Source organism: Octopus sinensis, linkage group LG13 (genome assembly GCF_006345805.1).
Source record: "Octopus sinensis linkage group LG13, ASM634580v1, whole genome shotgun sequence".
Classification (NCBI taxonomy): domain Eukaryota; kingdom Metazoa; phylum Mollusca; class Cephalopoda; order Octopoda; family Octopodidae; genus Octopus; species Octopus sinensis.
Genome location: NC_043009.1, coordinates 23,857,769 through 23,882,990, shown reverse-complemented (window position 1 = coordinate 23,882,990; position 25,222 = coordinate 23,857,769). Strand labels below are relative to the sequence as shown.

The window sequence follows — 25,222 nt, the reverse complement described above, 5'->3', positions numbered from 1 at the left end:
AATTTAAATGATATCTGAAACTCAAGCATTAAGGGAAGGTTGTGTGAATCCATGCTTTTCTTATGAACTTCTGCATAATAATAATAATAATAAAAATAATAATAATAATAATAATAATAATAATAATAATAATAATAATAATAATAATAATAATAATAATAAAAATAATAATAATAATAATAATAATAATAATAATAATAATAATAATAATAATAATAATAATCCTTACTACTAAAGGCACAAAGCCTGAAATTTGGGGAGAGGAGATTAATCGATTAAATCGGCCCCAGCGTTTCACTAGTACTTAATTTATATCGACCCCGAAAAAAGAAATGCAAAGTTGACCGTGGCAGAATTTGAACTCAGAACATAAAGAAGGACGAAATGCCGATAAGCATTTTGCCCGGCGTGCCAATGATTCTGCAAGATCACAGCCTTAGTAATGATAATAAAAAATGTCTAATAATAATAATAATAATAATAATAATAATAATAATAATAATAATAATAGTAACAATAATGATTTGGAATTTTGGCAGAAGGTAGAATTACATCGATACCAGTGCTCAAATGGTACCTATCTTATCAGACATGAAACGATGGGGGCACAGTACACCTCAGCGGAATTTGAACTCAGAACGTAAAGAACTAGAATAAATGCTACCAAGTAACTTCGTCTGATGCGCTAACAATTCTGCAAGCTTATAGCATTAATAAAAAAAAACACCAACAACAACAATCATGATGATGATGATGATGACGACGACGACGTCGATGATGATGGTGATGATGACGACGATGATCATAATGATGATGATGAACATGACGATGAATTCAAATGGCACAAGGCCAGCAATTTTAGTGAGAAATGTTCGGCTGATACATATTTTACCGACCCATGAACGGACGAAAAGCAAAATTGAATTCGGCTGAATTACAACTCAGAATGTGTACAAATCCTTCTGAGAATAACTCCACCTTCACTTCTCTGGGGTCTGTCATACTAAGCTGTAAACACTCGTTGAGTGATCTAGAGTATATTTTCCAATGTTGCAGCGAACAATATCATTCATACTGTAATAGAATACAAACTGTAAGCTGAAGAGTTGTTTCTCGGGCTTGTGTCAATTTACGCGGATCGTTTTGTTAAAGAAATATAGACGCAAAACATTGGACAAATCAACCCCAGTAAACAACAGGTACTTAATTTATCGACCCCGAAAGAATGAGAGGCAAATAAAACGCCGATAATGAATGCCTAGTAAATAGCTGCTCTAAATTTTATTGTTTTGTTTGCCTTTCATTCACTTGTTGCAGTTACTATTGCATCTGTTGCCAGTTTTGGGTGTTGTTGTAGTTATAGTTATTGTTGGTGTTGTCGTTTTTGTTGTTGTTGCTGTTATAGTTCTATTTGGTCTTCAAGAAGAAGGTGAAGAAGGTATAGAAGGACCAATATGGATTCCAGTAATGGTCACACAACAGAAAATGCGAAGTAATTCATAAAAATTTGTGCATTTATTGGTAAAAGTTTTCAATTTCAAAAAAGTTACACAGTATTCCATTTTAGAAAAAATAAAAACAATTACAATATTTTTTCTGGAACAAAATAATAAGGACAATGAAAAAAGTGAGAAATACACAATAATAAGTTTGAAAAGCAGTTCGAAGAACATTCAGGGTGACGATGGAATATTATTATAGCCACAACAAATACTATGACCTCCATAATAACCATGATCAGATATTACTTTCCTTTAAACATCATCATCTCCATAATAACCATGATCAGATCTTACTTTCCTTTCAACATCATCACCTCCATAATAACCATGATCAGATCTTACTTTCCGTTCAACATCATCACCTCCATAATAACCATGGTCAGATCTTACTTTCCTTTCAACATCATCACCTCCATAATAACCATTATCAGATCTTACTTTCCTTTCAACATCATCACCTCCATAATAACCATTATCAGATCTTACTTTCCTTTCAACATAATCACCTCCATAATAACCATTATCAGATCTTACTTTCCTTTCAACATCATCACATCCATAATAACCATGATCAGATCTTACTTTCCTTTCAACATCATCACCTCCATAATAACCATTATCAGATCTTACTTTCCTTTCAACATCATCACCTCCATAATAACCATGGTCAGATCTTACTTTCCGTTCAACATCATCACCTCCATAATAACCATGGTCAGATCTTACTTTCTTTTCAACATCATCACCTCCATAATAACCATGGTCAGATCTTACTTTCCGTTCAACATCATCACCTCCATAATAACCATTATCAGATCTTACTTTCCGTTCAACATCATCACCTCCATAATAACCATGGTCAGATCTTACTTTCCGTTCAACATCATCACCTCCATAATAACCATGATCAGATCTTACTTTCCGTTCAACATCATCACCTCCATAATAACCATGATCAGATCTTACTTTCCTTTCAACATCATCACCTCCATAATAACCATGATCAGATCTTACTTTCCGTTCAACATCATCACCTCCATAATAACCATGATCAGATCTTACTTTCCGTTCAACATCATCACCTCCATAATAACCATTGTCAGATCTTACTTTCCTTTCAACATCATCACCTCCATAATAACCATTATCAGATCTTACTTTCCGTTCAACATCATCACCTCCATAATAACCATGATCAGATCTTACTTTCCGTTCAACATCATCACCTCCATAATAACCATGGTCAGATCTTACTTTCCGTTCAACATCATCACCTCCATAATAACCATTATCAGATCTTACTTTCCGTTCAACATCATCACCTCCATAATAACCATGATCAGATCTTACTTTCCGTTCAACATCATCACCTCCATAATAACCATGATCAGATCTTACTTTCCGTTCAACATCATCACCTCCATAATAACCATTATCAGGTCTTACTTTCCGTTCAACATCATCACTTCCATAATAACCATGGTCAGATCTTACTTTCCGTTCAACATCATCACCTCCATAATAACCATGATCAGATCTTACTTTCCTTTCAACATCATCACCTCCATAATAACCATGATCAGATCTTACTTTCCGTTCAACATCATCACCTCCATAATAACCATGATCAGATCTTACTTTCCGTTCAACATCATCACCTCCATAATAACCATTATCAGGTCTTACTTTCCGTTCAACATCATCACTTCCATAATAACCATGGTCAGATCTTACTTTCCGTTCAACATCATCACCTCCATAATAACCATGATCAGATCTTACTTTCCTTTCAACATCATCACCTCCATAATAACCATGATCAGATCTTACTTTCCGTTCAACATCATCACCTCCATAATAGCCATGATCAGATCTTACTTTCCTTTCAACATCATCACCTCCATAATAACCATGATCAGATCTTACTTTCCGTTCAACATCATCACCTCCATAATAACCATTGTCAGATCTTACTTTCCGTTCAACATCATCACCTCCATAATAACCATGATCAGATCTTACTTTCCGTTCAACATCATCACCTCCATAATAACCATTATCAGATCTTACTTTCCGTTCAACATCATTACCTCCATAATAACCATTATCAGATCTTACTTTTCTTTCAACATCATCACCTCCATAATAACCATTATCAGATCTTACTTTCCGTTCAACATCATCATCTCCATAATAACCATGGTCAGATCTAACTTTCCGTTCAACATCATCACCTCCATAATAACCATGATCAGATCTTACTTTCCTTTCAACATCATCACCTCCATAATAACCATGATCAGATCTTACTTTGCGTTCAACATCATCACCTCCATAATAACCATTATCAGATCTTACTTTCCGTTCAACATCATCACCTCCATAATAACCATTATCAGATCTTACTTTCCTTTCAACATCATCACCTCCATAATAACCATGATCAGATCTTACTTTCCGTTCAACATCATCACCTCCATAATAACCATGGTCAGATCTTACTTTCCGTTCAACATCATCACCTCCATAATAACCATGATCAGATTTTACTTTCCTTTCAACATCATCACCTCCATAATAACCATGATCAGATCTTACTTTCCTTTCAACATCATCACCTCCATAATAACCATGATCAGATCTTACTTTCCGTTCAACATCATCACCTCCATAATAACCATGATCAGATCTTACTTTCCGTTCAACATCATCACCTCCATAATAACCATTGTCAGATCTTACTTTCCGTTCAACATCATCACCTCCATAATAACCATTATCAGATCTTACTTTCCGTTCAACATCATCACCTCCATAATAACCATGATCAGATCTTACTTTCCGTTCAACATCATCACCTCCATAATAACCATGATCAGATCTTACTTTCCGTTCAACATCATCACCTCCATAATAACCATTATCAGATCTTACTTTCCTTTCAACATCATCACCTCCATAATAACCATGATCAGATCTTACTTTCCGTTCAACATCATCACCTCCATAATAACCATGATCAGATCTTACTTTCCGTTCAACATCATCACCTCCAATAACCATTATCAGGTCTTACTTTCCGTTCAACATCATCACTTCCATAATAACCATGGTCAGATCTTACTTTCCGTTCAACATCATCACCTCCATAATAACCATGATCAGATCTTACTTTCCTTTCAACATCATCACCTCCATAATAACCATGATCAGATCTTACTTTCCGTTCAACATCATCACCTCCATAATAACCATGATCAGATCTTACTTTCTGTTCAACATCATCACCTCCATAATAACCATTATCAGGTCTTACTTTCCGTTCAACATCATCACTTCCATAATAACCATGGTCAGATCTTACTTTCCGTTCAACATCATCACCTCCATAATAACCATGATCAGATCTTACTTTCCTTTCAACATCATCACCTCCATAATAACCATGATCAGATCTACTTTCCGTTCAACATCATCACCTCCATAATACCATGATCAGATCTTACTTTCCGTTCAACATCATCACCTCCATAATAACCATGATCAGATCTTACTTTCCGTTCAACATCATCACCTCCATAATAACCATGGTCAGATCTTACTTTCCGTTCAACATCATCACCTCCATAATAACCATTATCAGATCTTACTTTCCGTTCAACATCATCACCTCCATAATAACCATTATCAGATCTTACTTTCCGTTCAACATCATCACCTCCATAATAACCATGATCAGATCTTACTTTCCGTTCAACATCATCACCTCCATAATAACCATGATCAGATCTTACTTTCCGTTCAACATCATCACCTCCATAATAACCATTATCAGATCTTACTTTCCGTTCAACATCATCACCTCCATAATAACCATGATCAGATCTTACTTTCCGTTCAACATCATCACCTCCATAATAACCATTATCAGATCTTACTTTCCGTTCAACATCATCACCTCCATAATAACCATGATCAGATCTTATTTTCCGTTCAACATCATCACCTCCATAATAACCATGATCAGATGTTACTTTCCGTTCAACATTATCACCTCCATAATAACCATGGTCAGATCTTACATTCCGTTCAACATCATCACCTCCATAATAACCATTATCAGATCTTACTTTCCGTTCAACATCATCACCTCCATAATAACCATGATCAGATCTTACTTTCCGTTCAACATCATCACCTCCATAATAACCATGATCAGATCTTACTTTCCGTTCAACATCATCTCCTCCATAATAACCATGATCAGATCTTACTTTCCGTTCAACATCATCACCTCCATAACTACTAGAATCAGATTTTCCTTTCGTTTCAACATCATCACCTCCATAATAACCATGATCAGATCTTACTTTCCGTTCAACAGCATCACATCCATAACTACTACAATCAGATTTTCCTTTCGTTTCAACATCATCACCTCCATAATAACCATGATCAGATCTTACTTTCCTTTCAACATCATCACCTCCATAATAACCATGATCAGATCTTACTTTCCGTTCAACATCATCACCTCCATAATAACCATGATCAGATCTTACTTTCCGTTCAACATCATCACCTCCATAATAACCATTATCAGATCTTACTTTCCTTTCAACATCATCACCTCCATAATAACCATGATCAGATCTTACTTTCCGTTCAACATCATCACCTCCATAATAACCATGGTCAGAACTTACTTTCCTTTCAACATCATCACCTCCATAATAACCATTATCAGATCTTACTTTCCGTTCAACATCATCACCTCCATAATAACCATGATCAGATCTTATTTTCCGTTCAACATCATCACCTCCATAATAACCATTATCAGATCTTACTTTCCGTTCAACATCATCACCTCCATAATAACCGTTATCAGATCTTACTTTCCGTTCAACATCATCACCTCCATAATAACCATTATCAGATCTTACTTTCCGTTCAACATCATCACCTCCATAATAACCATTATCAGATCTTACTTTCCGTTCAACATCATCACCTCCATAATAACCATGATCAGATCTTATTTTCCGTTCAACATCATCACCTCCATAATAACCATGATCAGATCTTACTTTCCGTTCAACATCATCACCTCCATAATAACCATGGTCAGATCTTACTTTCCGTTCAACATCATCACCTTCATAATAACCATTATCAGATCTTACTTTCCGTTCAACATCATCACCTCCATAATAACCATGATCAGATCTTACTTTCCGTTCAACATCATCACCTCCATAATAACCATGATCAGATCTTACTTTCCGTTCAACATCATCTCCTCCATAATAACCATGATCAGATCTTACTTTCCGTTCGACATCATCACCTCCATAACTACTAGAATCAGATTTTCCTTTCGTTTCAACATCATCACCTCCATAATAACCATGATCAGATCTTACTTTCCGTTCAACAGCATCACATCCATAACTACTACAATCAGATTTTCCTTTCGTTTCAACATCATCACCTCCATAATAACCATGATCAGATCTTACTTTCCTTTCAACATCATCACCTCCATAATAACCATGATCAGATCTTACTTCCGTTCAACATCATCACCTCCATAATAACCATGATCAGATCTTACTTTCGTTCAACATCATCACCTCATAATAACCATTATCAGATCTTACTTCCTTTCAACATCATCACCTCCATAATAACCATGATCAGATCTTACTTTCCGTTCAACATCATCACCTCCATAATAACCATGGTCAGAACTTACTTTCCTTTCAACATCATCACCTCCATAATAACCATTATCAGATCTTACTTTCCGTTCAACATCATCACCTCCATAATAACCATGATCAGATCTTATTTTCCGTTCAACATCATCACCTCCATAATAACCATGATCAGATCTTACTTTCCGTTCAACATCATCACCTCCATAATAACCATTATCAGATCTTACTTTCCGTTCAACATCATCACCTCCATAATAACCGTTATCAGATCTTACTTTCCGTTCAACATCATCACCTCCATAATAACCATGATCAGATCTTACTTTCCGTTCAACATGATCACCTCCATAATAACCATTATCAGATCTTACTTTCCTTTCAACATCATCACCTCCATAATAACCATTATCAGATCTTACATTCCCTTCAACATCATCACCTCCATAATAACCATGATCAGATCTTACTTTCCGTTCAACATCATCACCTCCATAATAACCATGGTCAGATCTTACTTTCGTTCAACATCATCACCTCCATAATAACCATTATCAGATCTTACTTTCCGTTCAACATCATCACCTCCATAATAACCGTTATCAGATCTTACTTTCCGTTCAACATCATCACTCCATAATAACCATGATCAGATCTTACTTTCCGTTCAACATGATCACCTCCATAATAACCATTATCAGATCTTACTTTCCTTTCAACATCATCACCTCCATAATAACCATTATCAGATCTTACATTCCCTTCAACATCATCACCTCCATAATAACCATGATCAGATCTTACTTTCCGTTCAACATCATCACCTCCATAATAACCATGGTCAGATCTTACTTTCCGTTCAACATCATCACCTCCATAATAACCATTATCAGATCTTACTTTCCTTTCAACATCATCACCTCCATAATAACCATTATCAGATCTTACTTTCCTTTCAACATCATCACCTCCATAATAACCATGATCAGATCTTACTTTCCTTTCAACATCATCACCTCCATAATAACCATGATCAGATCTTACTTTCCGTTCAACATCATCATCTCCATAACTACTAGAATCAGATTTTCCTTTCGTTTCAACATCATCACCTCCATAATAACCATGATCAGATCTTACTTTCCGTTCAACATCATCATCTCCATAACTACTAGAATCAGATTTTCCTTTCGTTTCAACATCATCACCTCCATAATAACCATGATCAGATCTTACTTTCCGTTCAACATCATCATCTCCATAACTACTAGAATCAGATTTTCCTTTCGTTTCAACATCATCACTTCCATAATAACCATGATCAGATCTTACATTCCTTTCAACATCATCACCTCCATATCTACTAGAATCAGATCTTCCTTTGCCTTCAGAATCATCAATAGCATCATACGTCTCAATAATTATATTATCTTTGTCCATTCTCTTAATATTTTTCAGTAACGCATTTCTTTTGAATGTAAGATGGAAGCAACCCATTTCGATTACAGTATCTTTCAAATCTTCTCCCGTCATTCTGAAACAGTGATTTAGCTTCGCCTTGTTGTCAACTGTTTTGGCTATTTGGAACCGAATTGCCTTGTTCTGTGATTCCTCTCTCTTCATATTTCCTTTTTTTCCTTTAAGTAAATGTATAATAGAATATAATTAATTTTTAATTGAATTACCATTTTTATGAATTTAAATCATTAATTAATTAAACAAAAGTAAGTTTTAATTCGTAACCACATACAAAGTAGAAATGGTTCGGGGACATGATACGCCTTGTAGTTTCTTTGGCGTACGAAGAAAGAAATTTGTTTGATCTAGGCTCAAATTATTGCAATACGATAGAGTGCTCTGAGTGTATCAAGGTTTAGGTGTTGGTTTGTAGCATTGTTTTGCATTAAGGCTATCCACGAAGGACAAGACTATTTCGTTCTTACAACCCTAACTTTGTTGTGATATATTCGAATGGGATTCTTGCCGATGACGCTACCTCGCAATAGAATCGAACCTGGAACCTCGTAATTTCATGTCTTTCTTTTATCTTTTACTTTCATTGCTTTGAAGTGGTTTAGCCGAGCAAAGTGACCCCAGCATTTATTATCTTAAGCCTGATTTTTATTATATCATTTTCCTTTTGCGACCCGCCAAATTACGGGGACATAAACAAACCAACACTGGTTTGAAGTAGTGGGATGACAAACACAATCACAAAGACAGACACAAGCATATACACGATGTTTTTTCGTTTTTTTTTAAACTTATCACCTAGATTTACTGATTGGTCGATTCGACGACATAGTAGAAATCACTCGCCCAAGATGCCACGCAGCCCTTCCTGCGCATGAACTTATTAACAACGCATCCATAGGTGGCACTGGCACTCAATCGGTTACGATAATGAGGGTTCCAGTTGATACGATCAACGGAACAGCCTGCTTGTGAATTTAACGTACAAGTGACTGAGCACTCCACGTGTATTTGTACGCACAAGTACATCAGCTGTTGCGATCGTTACTACGCGTACGCGAGAAAATTGGACATGCAGTTTGCGCAAGCAAAAAGCCGGCTGGCTTGAAATAATGTCACAAGATGCAGTATATCTAAGACCTAAAAATTATGATGCAAAAGAGATATTTTCTTCAAATTTAGCATGAAGGAAGGAAAGACTATTTGTTTTTGTTTTTTTGCCTTAACTTCGTTTGACAAAACCCAAAACTTTATTGAAATAAAGGCATGTTTTCAATGAAAAGAAAACACTGATTGCTTTTATTCAGCAGATATGGTTCAGCACCGTCCATTGGATGGTGGGGGGGCGTTTTGCTCGTGTGTATATATATATATGTGTGTGTGTGTGTGTATACATACATACATATATATATATATATATATATATATAATATATATATATATATATATATATATATATATATATATATATATATATATATATATATATATATATATCTTTATATATATAAAACTGAGAATGTGTGTCTGTCTGTGTGTTTCCCTAAATTTCATTCAATTTTTACACATGCCTTACTTAGGATCCGGGGAGTGTCATCGGCAAAAAAATTTTGAACTTTTTGCCTTGGGCGAGCCCACAGCAATATCATATATTCTCCACTACGATTCCCTAAAACTTGAGAACTACACAATCAATTCAATTCAGATTTTACACATGCCTTACTTAGGGTCCATGTAGTTTCATGGGCAAAAAAAATGTTCAACTTCTTGCCTAGAGCGAGCCCATAGCAATATCATATCTTCTCCACTATTTCAGTATTACGTGTTAAAAGTGAAACAAAAACATTTCTCTATTTTATGTCAGATACTTTCACTTTAACAATAAAAATAATAATAACAATTGAATTATATGTAGTAAGTAATAATTAAAATCAAACTAAAGTATAATATAATCGTAACATAAAAGTAAAATTAGCAATTGGTATAAAATTGCATCAATGACTTGAACTTGAATAAGTGGTTTCACATGAATGGGAATAAATTAAAAGTAAAATTAGCGTGCAGAAATGGAATAGTCCAGATGGATAATAAAAAATTAAATTAAAGAAAAGACTACTGTCTATAAAGTATACAATGTAGAGAAAAAAAATTTGAACCCCTGGAGGAAAGCACCATCGAAAAGTGTTACATTTTTCCATGGTCGATAAAAAGGTACCTATTCAGGGAAGCGGACTGGCAGCGCAATAAGAACATCGGATCGGGTGCTTAACGTTATTTATTCCGGGTATTTCAGTTCGGGGTTAAAATCCCTTAGATGGTGGGCTAATTCTGTCAACCGTAAAGCATCACCACCTGATACCTTGGCTGCCTTTTACGGAAACCACTCTAATGCTAGGATTTGGGATCAGGTCACTGGCATAAAATACCTTCCTCCTTCTCTAGCACAAGTCTCAGAGAACGTGTAATGGGTCATGGGTACTGGCTTCATATGCCTACGTACACATATATGCAGGTACTTCCTCAAATACTTGTAAGTACTTTTACATACAAGACGACGTTTAAATGTACGCAAACATGCACATGCAGACATATACATACACACACACAATCACACACAAATACACACACACATACATGCATACATACATAAATACATATGTGTGTGCGCATATGCATATATATATATATATAATATATATATATATATATATATATATATGTGTATATATATATATATATACATATATATATATATACACACGCATGCACACACACATTGCATATATACATAAAGGATTTTGACTTACGTGCCAATAATTTGCCATTTATGTGGATAACGTTGAAAAACCGATCGTTCCGCAAGAATGTGAGGGTTCGAACTGGTTGAAAAAATATAACAAAAACAACAACAACAATAATAATATAATAATAATAATAATAATAATAATAATAATAATAATAATTAGGCAGTGCACACATCTTACGTTAAAAAACTTTCAATACAGTGAAAATAAGAGCATCACAACAAACCACAGCACATAGAGCTGCACTCGGTAGTGTAGTGAAAACACGTGATAAAAATAAGACTACTGAAGGAGAAGAAGAAGAAGAAGAAGAAGAAGAAGAAGAAGAAGAAGAAGATGATGATGATGATGATGATGATGATGATGATGATGATGATGATGATGATGGTGGTGGTGATGATGATGATGATGATGATGATGATGATGATGATGATGGTGGTGGTGATGATGATGATGATGATGATGATGATGATGATGATGATGATGATGATGATGATGATGATGATGATGATGGTGATGATGATGATGATGGTGGTGGTGATGATGATGATGATGATGATGATGATGATGATGATGATGATGATGATGATGATGATGATGATGATGGTGATGTTGAAGAGGAAGTAGAAGAAGATGATGATGATGGTGATGATGATGATGATGATGATAATGGTGGTGATGGTGATGGTGAAGAGGAGGAGGAAGCAGAAGAAGAAGAAGAAGAAGAAGAAGAAAATTACAACATCAACAACAAAAACAGCAACAACAACAACCTGGAAAAGAAGGGAAAATACAGACTGCTAAAAGTCGAAATTGCAAGAATGTGGGCAATGAGGAGAGCAGTGTTAGGGGCACTCGGTGCACTAACAACCAAGTTCGAGTAATATATCAGAAAAATTCGAATTGATATGATGTCAGAGCAGACCCAAAAAGCTTCCCTATTGATGACAGTTAGGATTTTGAATTTTGGTTTTTGAGTGTTGAGTGTCTTCCACAGTAAGTTAACATCTAAGTACCAAAGCCTATAATTTGTGGAAAGAGACCCTGTGAATGCTCCGACAAGTTGCTATCCACTCTCACAGAATCAACCAGAGCAAGCGAGAAGGAGAGCTCTGAGATATAAAATAATAATAACAATGATCATGTCGTCAGCAACTAACTCTGTAGCCTCCACCAGGCTTGCTTGATGAAGTGGGAGATGCTTGGGGCACCCTGAGAGTTGAAAAACAAGACCCGTCAAAGTTAGGAGAAACTTATGAGAGTCACCGGACGTCCAACAGTGTGTATATAAGGGTTATTATGGACTCTCTGACCCTTGGTTGGCAATCCACCTAGTGATGGTGTCAGGATAAAAATATTGGTGATTGCCCAAGCTTATAAATGATACCTTAGAGTGAGTGAAAATGACAAATTCAAATAGCCACATTAAGTACGTAAATAGGTGGTGGTGGTGGTGGTGGTGGGGACACAAGCACAGACACAAAGACACGCATACATACATGTAAACATATATATATATATATATATATATATATATATATATATATACGACGGGCTTTTTTTCAGTTTCCGTCTATAAAATCCACTGACAAAGCTTTGGTCGACCCGAGGCTATAGTAGAAGAACCTTGCCCAAAGTGCTTTGCGGTGGGACTGAACTTGGAACCGTATGGTTGAGAAGCAAGCTCCTTTTGTGTGTATGTGTGTGTGTGTGTGTCTTTCTGTATGTCTTTCAGCATATAGACAATGTAACACAAACTTCAAAAAAGACTTTCCCTTTGACCAATTTATGAAAGGATGTGCATGATAACAAATATTTTACCGGCAGCGTAGTAACGGAAAAAGACCTAGTAATAATAATAATAATAATAATAATCATAATAATAATAATAATAATAATAATAAATGGCTTCTGATCTTAACTGATTGGAAGATGGCTTCTGATCTTAACTGATTGGAAGATGGCTTCTGATCTTAACTGATTGGAAGGAAGTGTTATCATGTACATTGTTTTGTCTTGGTATAAAAGATGGGCTACAGCAAATATTCTGCTCAATACCAGATTTGCTTGTCAGTTGTTTGACCTTAACCAGTTGACCATGTCCCTAAGTGGCTGACGATATGTGCATCTCTGATCACGAGCAGAAGTAGTGGGGTGCATCATAGCCATGTGTTGAGAGGGATTCTTTGGGGTTTGAATAATTCACCTCTGGAAACATGGGTGGTTCTTTCAACATCCTTAAACAACCCTTATTCAGGGACCTTTTGAGCGGGATGGGCTACTCAACCTGAAGAAAATTCTAACTGGGCCCCACCTGCAAGGTCATGTGCTGTTTATCTTGATATGAGATCACCATGTCGCGCACATATGGTTGTGATGCATGTGCCTGGTGTACCCTTATCAGACGGATAGTCATGATGGGTATATTGGGCTTCGTATATTTTACCCCAGTGTCACTTTGATGGCATGCACTGCTCTCTCACTCAATAATAATAATAAAGGCACAAGATCTGAAATTTTCGGGGATGGGATTAGCCGATCGCTAATACTTAATTTATCGACGCCGAAAAGATGAAAGGCAGAGTCGCCCTTCACAGAATTTGAATTCAGAACGTGAAGACGGACGAAATGCCGCTAAGCATTTTTCCCGGTGAGCTAACGATTGTGTCAAGGCACAAGACCTGTAATTGTCGTTGAAGAGCACAAGTCGATTACATCGACACTAATGCTCAATTGGTGTTCCTTTCATCAACCCGGAAGGGTTTAAGACAAAGTCGAATTTGTACCCTGGACATAAAGACGGACGATAAGCTTTGTGTTCAGTGGGCTAGTGCTTTTGCCTGCACGAATATTTTAGCACAAGGTCAGATATTTTAAGGGTATGGAATCGGTTGATTAGCTCGATTTATTGTCGATCTGGAAAAGCTGAAAAGTAAGGGCAAAATTGATCTCGAGGTTTTTGAAGTCAGAACGTAAAATAACCAGAGCTAAAACGCTAGTGCTTATCCACCACCTTCCAGATAGTAGTAGTAGTAGTAGTAGTAGTAGTAGTAGTAGTAGTAGTAGTAGTAGTAGTAGTAGTAGTAGTAAAGTAGTAGTAGTAGTAGTAGTAGTGGTTGTTGTTGTAGTTCTATCTGTTTGTATGTCTGTGAATATGTCTGACTAGCTATCAATGTTTCCCCATTTGTCAGCATCTATCTGTCAATTTATCAATCTATCTATCTATCTATCTATCTATCTATCTATCTATCTATCTATCTGTCTGTCTGTCTATCTATCTATCTATCTATCTATCTATCTATCTATCTATCTATCTATCTATCTATCTATCTACCCCGCGAGCGATGAGGTCATCCCCGGCAGCGAACCAGTCGGCGGAGCAGCAACAGCGTCGGCCAGTGAGCTACTGAAGCGGTCTGTCTACCTACCTATCGATCTATTTATCTGTTATCTAACAATCTATTAATCTGGTTATCCGTCTATCTATGCATCTATCTATCTATATCTATTTGTCTGTCTGCCTATCTAGCTCTCTATTTCTATGTCTGTCTATCTATCTATCAGTCTACCTATCTTTGACAGCTTGTATGTATGTATGTATGTATGTATGTATGTATGTATGTATGCATATATGCATGTTTGTATGTTTGTCTGCAGTCATTTCAGACTCTCTCTTTCTCTCTCTCTCTTTTTCTCCCTCTCTGTATGGTGCGTGTTCGTATATTTATCTGTTTGTCAGTCTTTCAGTTTGTGTCAGGAATACCTTTAATTTTTATTTTATATTATATTTTTTATTAAATTTCTTTTACTTACATTCGTTGTCTCCGACAATGAGGCGACAGGTAATCATATTGACCAGGACTTTACAAGGACCCTGCCGTATTGATAACGAACCAGTCAAATTGGCATTCCTGGCATTTCTGTCATCATTCTCAGATTTTACCATTTTCATTGCCGCAACATTATCATTGGTATTTGTCAAATCTGTAAGAAATTGTTAAAGATGATTTGTTTTTTCACAAGTATGATTGCAAAAAATTACTGACAAACAATATATGAAAACACAAAGTCATGGCTGAGTGGTTAGGAAGTTTGCTTCCCAAACCTGTATTCTGGGGTTCAGTCTCAGTGCTCAACATGTTGGGCAAGTGTCTTTCACTATAGACCCGGACCATGTATGAGAGGATTTGGTGGACGGAAACTGAAAGAATCCTTCGTGTAGATATATATATATATATATATATATATATATATATATATATATTATATATATATATATATATATATAATCAATTTACGAAGGTGTCATTAATTCTATTATTATCCAATGTAACAATTTTAAAAATGATAGTAACAGAATCAATGACACAGGCGATAGCAGGCCAAAAAATAGCATTAAATAGCCGAGGGATCAAAATTAATCAAAGGACATACTAGGTATGTCAACCTGCTTGAAATAACAGTAAAAACTCTTATTAAATCGCCAAAAATACATCGATGAAAACTACAGAAATCAAACGAAGGTAAAATCAGACTAAGACAATCTACTAACATACATTTAAGTATTTGGACTCACGCCGACACGTGCTGAAGAAGCTAAGGTTTTATTTTACCAATGCAGAAACCGGTCGGCGTGAGTCCAAATACTTAAATGTATGTTAGTAGATTGTCTTAGTCTGATTTTACCTTCGTTTGATTTTTGTAGTTTTCATCGATGTATTTTTGGCGATTTAATAAGAGTTTTGACTGTTATTTCAAGCAGGTTGACATACCTAGTACGTCCTTTGATTAATTTTATATATATATAATATATATATATATATATATATATATAATATATATATATATATATATATATATATATATATATATATATATATATATATATATATATAGTATAGTAAAGAATGGAGCTGAACGAAGATTTAACCAAATTCCTTTATTTTATTTTCGACATATGTTTCGAAGTCTGCAAAGTCCCTAATTCCGATTGAATAAGGAGTCCATGTACCCCACTTCTGCCAACCGGATTCTGACCTTGAACTATCTCAACGGACAATCTCTTCTGCTTTCACCCAGTCTGGCGTCAACGCATATAGATAGACATTTTGTGTCATTAATTTCATGGGCTCCTCGTGAGCGTTTGTCGAAAAGCTTGTTGTGCATTTTGTTGGAGAATTAAGTTCCTGGATTTTCCTGAAGAGAAAGCTGCAAAATGGACTCCTTATTCAATCGGAGTTAGGGACTTTGCAGACTTCGAAACATATGTCGAAAATAAAATAAAGGAATTTGGTTAAATCTTCGTTCAGCTCCATTCTTTACTATACTTAATATATAAAACTTCAAATTTCCGCACTAAGGCACGGATTTTATACCCCATGGTCGTAACTTCAACCGTGCTCTTTCTGTTGTGATTTTTGCTACCCAAGTATCGGTTATCATTTGAATTATCCGTAATAAGATAATTCATTTATCTACTTCAATATATATATATATATATATATATATATATATATATATATATATATTAATTCTCAGAAGGAGTCCAACGTAGATCATATATCAGCATGTGTATATATAAAAAAAATTTCAGAATGAGATAAAAATCCAAGACTGTGAAAGATTTTAGAACGTTTATAAATATCTCTTACAGCTGTTTCCGGGATATTTTATCTATCCCTTCATCGGAGACGGTGTGAGAAAATTACAACTCTTTTCATTCCTCCACTTCACTCTCTATTTCATATCTTATCTAAATTAACTATTGCTAAACCATTTTCTCACACCGTCTCCGATGAAGGGATATAATAAATATCCTGGAAACAGCAGTAAGACCTTCTATTTATAAATGATCTAAAATCTTTCACAGCCTTGGATTTTTATCTCATTCTAAAAATGTTTTATATGTACACATGCTGATATATGACCTACGTTGGACTCCTTATTTGTATAATCACCGAACCTGGAGCCTAACTATGGTCTCTCCATAGCACTTACTCAGTATTACCTGACACCTTTGGGTCTTATTGACACCATTATTTCTCATAAACTATATATATCTATATATAATAATAATGATAATAATAATAATAATAATAATAATAATAATAATAATAATAATATAATAATAATAATAATGATAATGATAATAATAATAATAATAATAATAATAATAATAATAATAATAATAATAATAATAATAATAGGGAATATAATTCCAAACTTACAGCGAAAATTCAATTTAGAAATACTAAATCAAATTTCATAATGTATAATATACATTATCCATATCATATAGAAAAAATTCAAATATACTATAATGAATATTATTCAAAAAATGACTAAATTAAATAAACATTAAAATTATATAATATATATATATATTGTTATATTTCGGAATGGCCATTTTGCCAGTTTAGCCAATAAAATCACACGCACTATATATTTGATGTTACTTTGCTTCAGTGTTATATATTTTTTACATTAATCTTAATCTTATTTCGGCCAGAGTTCTTTCGTCACACTCCTGTGACCGCATCAGTGGTCCTTTGTTTTCTTCTTTCTTATTTGTGTCTCTCCTTACTAACCGTCAGCCATTTTTCTGACGGTTAGTAAAGAGAGACACAAATAAGAAAGAAGAAAACAAAGGACCACTGGTGCGGTCACAGGAGTGTGACGAAAGAACTCTGGCCGAAATAGGATTAAGATTAATGTAAAAACTAAATAACACTGAAGCAAAGTAACACCAAATATATAGTGCGTGTGTTTTTATTGGCTAAACTGGCAAAATGGCTATTCCGAAATATAACAATATCTGTTTCAACACACGACTTCACATAAAAAATCTTGCACAACAAATATATAAACGTACTAATATATATATAGTTATTATTATTATTTTTTTTTTTTATTATTATTATTATTATTATCATTATTATTATTATTATTATAATTATTATTATTATTATTATTATTATTATTATTATTATTATCATCATCATCATCATCATCATCATCATCATTATTATTATATTATTATTATTATTATTATTATTATTATCATTATTATTATTATTATTATTATTATTATTATTATTATTATTATTCCTTCGTAACACACTGTAGGTAAAAATACACCGGCGTCTTTAGTCATCTGTCAAGTCACAACAAGGACCTCGGATAGATATTACTGTCCTTAAGATGTGCGTTGTGCCCAATAAGGCTAGTTTTTGTAAGACATCAATCTTGCATGAGATTATATAATATATAATTTAGTGATTTTTAAAAAATAATATTTATAATAGTACATTTAACGTTTTCTATTTGTTGTAGATAATCTCTTCCACTATTTAATTACTTAATAGAGGTTATTCCTCTTAATTATATACATGTGTGTGTGTGTGTGCGTGTGTGTGTGTGTGTGTGTGTGAGTGTGTGTATCTGTATGTATATGTATACGTATATATATATATATATATGTATGTACGTACATGTATATCTATGCGTGTATATATATATATACATATATATATATATTATATATATATATATATATATATATATATATATATATATATATATATATGTATATATATATATATATATATTAATTGGAGGCGCAATGGCCCAGTGGTTAGGGAAGTGGACACGCGGTCGGAGGATCGCGGTTTCGACCGGGACCGAAAACACCTATAGCTCCACGCCCCAACTTTCTCTCACTCTTTCTTCCTGGTGTCCCATCCAGCTGGGGTGAACAAATACGCCACAGAAACCAGGAAACCAGGCTCATGAGCCTGGCTAGGTTTGAAAAGGGCGCATAAATAAATATAATATTAATGGTATGATAACAAAAGAATGAATGAGACGTCGATATTATGTAAATAGAAGAATTTATCTGTAATATAATATGTGACAATTATTCTGTTGCCATAATAAAACCTCGAGTTTCGGACGTCGGGGCGGAAATGGGCTAAAGATGGTCTTAAGCAAATATTTTGATCAGTACCACAGATTTGCTTGTCAGTTGTTTGACCATAACCAGTTGAGCATGTCCCTCATTGGCTGACGATATGTGCATCTCTGATCACGAGCAGAAGTAGTGGAGGAGCATCATAGCCATGTGTTGAGAGGAATTCTTTGGGGTTTGGATAATTCACCTTTGGAAACATGGGTGTTTCGTTCAACATCCTTAAACAACCCTTATTCAGGAACCTTTTGATCAGGATGGGCTACTTGACCAGAAGAAAATTCTGAGACCCACCTGCAAGGCCATGTGCTGTTTATCTTGATATATCACCATGTATGTATATGTCTGTATTTACATATATATATATATACATATATATATATATATATGTGTGTGTGTGTGTGTGTGTGTGTGTGTGGTGTGTGTGTGTGTATAAATAATATATATATATGCTGATTAGTATATATATATTTTTATACATGTATATATATATATGGACGGGTGTGTATATATATGTACATATACACATTGTTCGAGGAGAATTTGAGAACACATAGTTATCTGTGTATAACTCTCTTCAAACCAAACTCTTATATTTGTTCCAGATACTCCATAGCAGATAAAATGCTGTCACAAAAAGATTAAAAGACATGCAGGCATTGATCCTATATGTACGGAAAACAGCGATTTAGAAATTGCCATTTTTCTAATCAGTGACAGGTATTTTGTACACAAAGTTCAGATGGATATGAAGCGTTTGGTGGGAATGTTTCAACTGTACCAAAGCGAACAATACATACATACAATATAAGGACACCGTAATTCATATAACGGGCTCAGAATATTAATGATGGTGATCCCCGAAAATCAATTAAGGGCCATCGCCAAAGAACTTCAGTTGTCCAAGTAGACAATCAGAACTGTGATGCTGGAAGACGTTCGATAAAGGTCTTATGTATTGAGGAGAGGCTAATTCATACCTGCAAAGCACAGGAAAACCGCCTGATCCATGCCAAGCGGTTACTTAACAAGGTTGAAATAATTCACGAACATGACATGTTTTGGTTCTTCACTGGTTAGAAAAACTTTGACCAAGACCAAATTCTAGCTGGATAAATGACAGATGGTTGTGTGCAGATCCTTCTGATGTTTCAAAAGTGACGTACACGGTTTCGAATAACTGTGATGGTTTTAAGAGAGTGAGCAACGAAAGTTATGTCATACCACTTCACCTATTTACACATGGTCTTTTCTATTACTAAATACGTTGAAATACAGGAGACAATTGTAAACCTTTCATGACTGAAGCACGCATAGGAAGGCAATGCGTCTTCCAACAAGACACAATATCTCCTCTCAAACCTCCACATAACATAAGAATTGATATCAGATAATTTTTATAATCATGTAACCCCAAACACGTAGCCCCCATCGCCAGATTTAACTTCCATTTACTACTAAGTCTGGGACATTGTTGAAAGGGAGACAAATCAACAGCCATCATAATACTGTAAGCTTCCCTGAAGTACGTCATTCTCCAGTTGATGACCGCAATGAAAAAGAACCATTTAATGCAGTAGTCAACGATTTAGGTGTCGCAAGGCGTATTCATAGAATAGTCTTCTACCTGATCTTTGATTTAAAAAAAAAGAGTTCTTTGTACACGTTAAAATACCGTATCTATGAAGAGGTTGCGCTGAGCACAATAACCAAACAAAAACACTGGAGCGGCAAATTTTAAATGTTGTATTAGTTCAACACTTTAAAAAAATGGAGAGTCATAACATAACGCTTGATTTCAATGAAAAGAAAGTTATAGAAAAGACAAAATACAAGAAGATGAATGAGAAAAGTGTGTTGGAGAAAGAAATGTGATGTATTTAGGAATCATTTGCAGTCTTTCCGCTCTTCACTACTATCTGTCATTTAACTGCATACATGCTGAAAACGCATTTGTAAATATATGTTAGTGAGAGTGTGTACGCGTGAGGAGCAAATATGTATATGTGGGGAGTGACTCTTGTACTCTTTTACTTGTTTCAGTCATTTGACTGCGGCCATGCTGGAGCACCGCATTTAGTCGAGCAAATCGACCCCCAGGACTTATTCTTTGTAAGCCTAGTACTTATTCTATCAGTCTCCTTTGCTGAACCGCTAATTTACAGGGGCGTAAACACACTAGCATCGGTTGTCAAGCGATGTTGGGGGGACAAACACAGACGCGCAAACACACACACATATATATATACATATATACGACGAGATCCTTTCAGTTTCCGTCTACCAAATCCAATCACAAGGCTTTGGTCGACCCGAGGCTATAGTAGAAGACACTTGCCCAAGTTGCCATGCAGTGGGACTGAACCCAGAACTATGTGGTTGGTAAGCAAGCTTCTTACCACACAGCCACTAGCACTCCTCTTCACCCACTCCAAAGATGGCTAAGGGTTTTTCCTCTGCAGGGAAATTGACGGCCTCAATTTTGGTGGATACAAAATACATTATGGACTATCTTCAAAAGGGTCATTACATCAATTGAGAGTACTATGCTAACTTGCTGGGGCAGTTACGCAAGTCTATTAAGGCCAAACGCCCAGAAAGACTGACAGAAGGTGTTTTGTTTCATCAGGGTAATAATCCAACACACAAGCCCTTGCTTTCAATGGCTGCTGTGCGTAACTGTGACTTTGAACTGGTTTATGATCGCCATCCCTATTCTCCTGATTTGACCCCATCTGACTATCATCTGTTCCCCATGAAACACTTTTGGGCTGGAAACCAGTATTGTAGTGGTGATGGTGTCACTTCTACTGCGCATGACTTTTGGGCCAACAGAAGGAAAGTTTCTTCACCTATGGGATCCAAGCACGGCAACGTCGAATGAAAGAAGTGTGTGGACCGCTAAGGTGGACTTTGCTGAAAAATAAACTTCATTTGGTCACATTCCACGAAAGTACCTTCTTCAGCCTATAAACATTTCCGCCGACCCTTGGATGGGACTGTGTATATATGTATATGTATGTATGTATGTATGTATGTATGTATGTATGTATGTATGTATGTATGTATGTATGTATGTATGTATGTATGTATGTATGTATGCATGTATGTATGTATGTATGTATGTATGTATGTATGTATGTATGTATGTATGTATGTATGTATATATACATGTATGTACGTACGTACGTACGTACGTATGTATGTTTGTATGTTTGTATGTGTGCATGTATAGTTTTGAACAATAACTAAGTTGCCATAATAGGACTCAGAGTTTCAAATGCCGGAGCTAAGAGCTACGATACCTTTTCATAGCCGACAAGAATGCAAGATTATATGGAATGCGAGAGTATAATGTAAAAGTGATACGAATAGTGATCGGAGCGTTGTGCTCAATCCCATTGAAACTTCAAAACTTCTTAAGGCAACTGGAAATCTCCTGCAAGGTAAATGTCTTGCAAAAAGCTGCCTTATTGGGCAGACCGCACATCTTAAAGAAAGTATTATCTATCTGAGGTCCTTGTTGTGACTTTAGATGACTAAAGACTCCGGTGTATTTTTACCTACACTGTGTTACGAAGGAATAATAATAATAATAATAATAATAATAATAATAATAATAATAATAATATAATAATAATAATAATAATAATGATAATGATGATGATGATGATGATGATGATGATGATGATGATGATGATGAGTAACAATGCAGATGAAATAGGTAACAGATGCACATAACCCAGTGTACGAGTAGTGCATCCCAACGTGGAAGCTGAAGACAAAATAGCGAAGAGCAGACAGAGAAGAAAGTAGACCTACCTCAAGAACATCACAACAGATATGATACAGAATTTGAGGTGGAATAATAAAGAGAAGATCATAGAATCAAAAGAAGATATTATGTGAGAACTCAGCAAGACTGAATTTACTGACATGATCAATAGAGAACCGCTACCAAAGCTCTCAAACAGCGTGAGGACCAACCTTGTCAATAGACCTCTTAAGTTGAAAGTAGCAATAAAAAAAGAAATGGAATCTCTGCGGGCGGGTGTATCAGTTCTTGATGAACTTGCTAGAGGAGTAAATGTTAAGGCGAAACAAGCTAGAAAAATCAAGCAAAAATATAAAATCAAAGATTTTATAAACCTTCCCTGCAACCAAGGAAATATTAAAACAACGAATACAACTGAAAGCGCAACGGCTCGGAAGGTATTACAAGTTAATCAAATTTTATCGATAAAACAAGGTATTCAAGACAGATGCAAAAAAAACATGTTATAGGGAAATTGACAAAAGCAAGATAGAAGTAATGGAGGCACCTAAGACTGAGGAAACGGAAGAGCTCTAGAAGAAGATATGGAGCAACAAAAAAGAATGAAATGCTGAAGCTCACTGAATACAGTGTGAGAAAGTGAGAAATGGGAGACAATAAGAGCAGAAGAGCTAAGATGTGTTCTTAGAAAGTTTCACAAATGGAAAAGTCCAGGACTGGACCGGATCCCTAACTTTTGACTGAATTATTTAACTGAAGAACCCTAACATTTTACTGCATCCCTGACTGATGGCATCCAGAAACCAGAGCAAATATCCACCTGGCTGACTGAAGGAACAACATGCCTTCTACCAAAAGAAATATTGACCAATAACATGTCTTAACACCACCTACAAGATCCTCATATTGATACTAACTGAAAGAATATACACTTTTCTTGAATAGAGTCCTATCTTTCCACAAACTCAAGGAGGTTGTAAAAGGAATTCTTATGGATGCAAAGATCAATTAATCATAAATAAAAGGATTGTAAAGAATTGCCCGAACAAAAAGAAGAACCTGAGTATGGCATGGATAGACGAGAGGAAAGCGTTTGATAGTGTCCCACATAACTGGATACTCAAGACCCTTGAGATATATACAATCTCTCCTGTCGTCTCCAAATTCTTACAAGGTAGCATAGCCGAATACAAGTCTCCTTCTACACCATAATAATGGGATGAATCAATCTAACAACATCAACATCAAACGAGACATCTTTCAAGGTGACTCCCTCTCCCCATTACTCTTTTGCATGGCACTGATCCCACTCTCAAACGAACTGAGTAATACCAGGTATGGGTTCAAAATGTATAATATTATAGTAAATCATCTGTTTTATATGGACTATCTGAAGCTGTTTGCTAGAAATGAAGAACTAGTAGGGCTGTTAATAACTGTTAAAGAGTTCAGCAATGATATTGGAATGGATTTTGGCCTTGAAAAGCAACTTTTGTAAGAGGCAAGCTCAAGCAAACAACTTCTTGATCCACAAGAAAGTTATGAATACTTGGGGATAAACGAAGGATATGGTATACAACATGCTACTATGAAGGAGAAAAATAAGAAAGGAGCATTACAGGAGAGTAAGCCCCGTACTAAAAACTGAATTCAGCTCTAAAAATCAGATCGAAGCCATTAATACCCTAGCAGTTTCAGTAGTCCATTACAGTTTTAACAGGAATCTTATTTTGTCCATTACAGTTTTAACAGGAATCTTATTTTGAAACACCTCCAATTTCTTTTCAATATTTTTCGTTGTTTTCCAACATCCGGATCCATAGAAGAGGAAGCTAAGTATATTGCTATTGTAAAATCATATTTTGGTGCTCTTGCTGAGTATTAGTGATTTCCATATTGAGTTTAACATACCGAATGATTGGTTAGCTTTGCTGATTCTTGTATTGGGTTGTCCGGAAAGTTCATGCCGATTTTTTAAGGAA

At 35.3% G+C, this 25,222-nt stretch overlaps 1 protein-coding gene and 1 long non-coding RNA gene across 2 annotated transcripts in view; both read right to left on the bottom strand.

Annotated features, from left to right (window-relative positions):
- Nucleotides 1-1,582: 1,582 nt before the first annotated feature.
- Nucleotides 1,583-25,222, bottom strand: part of LOC115218617 — a 26,742-nt gene continuing 3,102 nt past the window's right edge. Inside the window, exons 2-5 of the mRNA XM_036508552.1 lie at nt 15,313-15,483; nt 11,503-11,574; nt 8,491-8,859; nt 1,583-1,596 (exon numbers count right to left, since the gene is read on the bottom strand). Coding sequence (XP_036364445.1) covers nt 1,583-1,596; nt 8,491-8,859; nt 11,503-11,574; nt 15,313-15,483 — 626 coding nt within the window. The remainder of the gene's footprint in view (nt 1,597-8,490; nt 8,860-11,502; nt 11,575-15,312; nt 15,484-25,222) is intronic.
- LOC118765775 lies at nt 4,436-4,985 on the bottom strand. Its single transcript, XR_005001652.1, has 2 exons — nt 4,599-4,985; nt 4,436-4,552 (listed from the first exon to the last, which is right to left on the bottom strand). It is a non-coding gene; the product is annotated as an uncharacterized LOC118765775 (long non-coding RNA).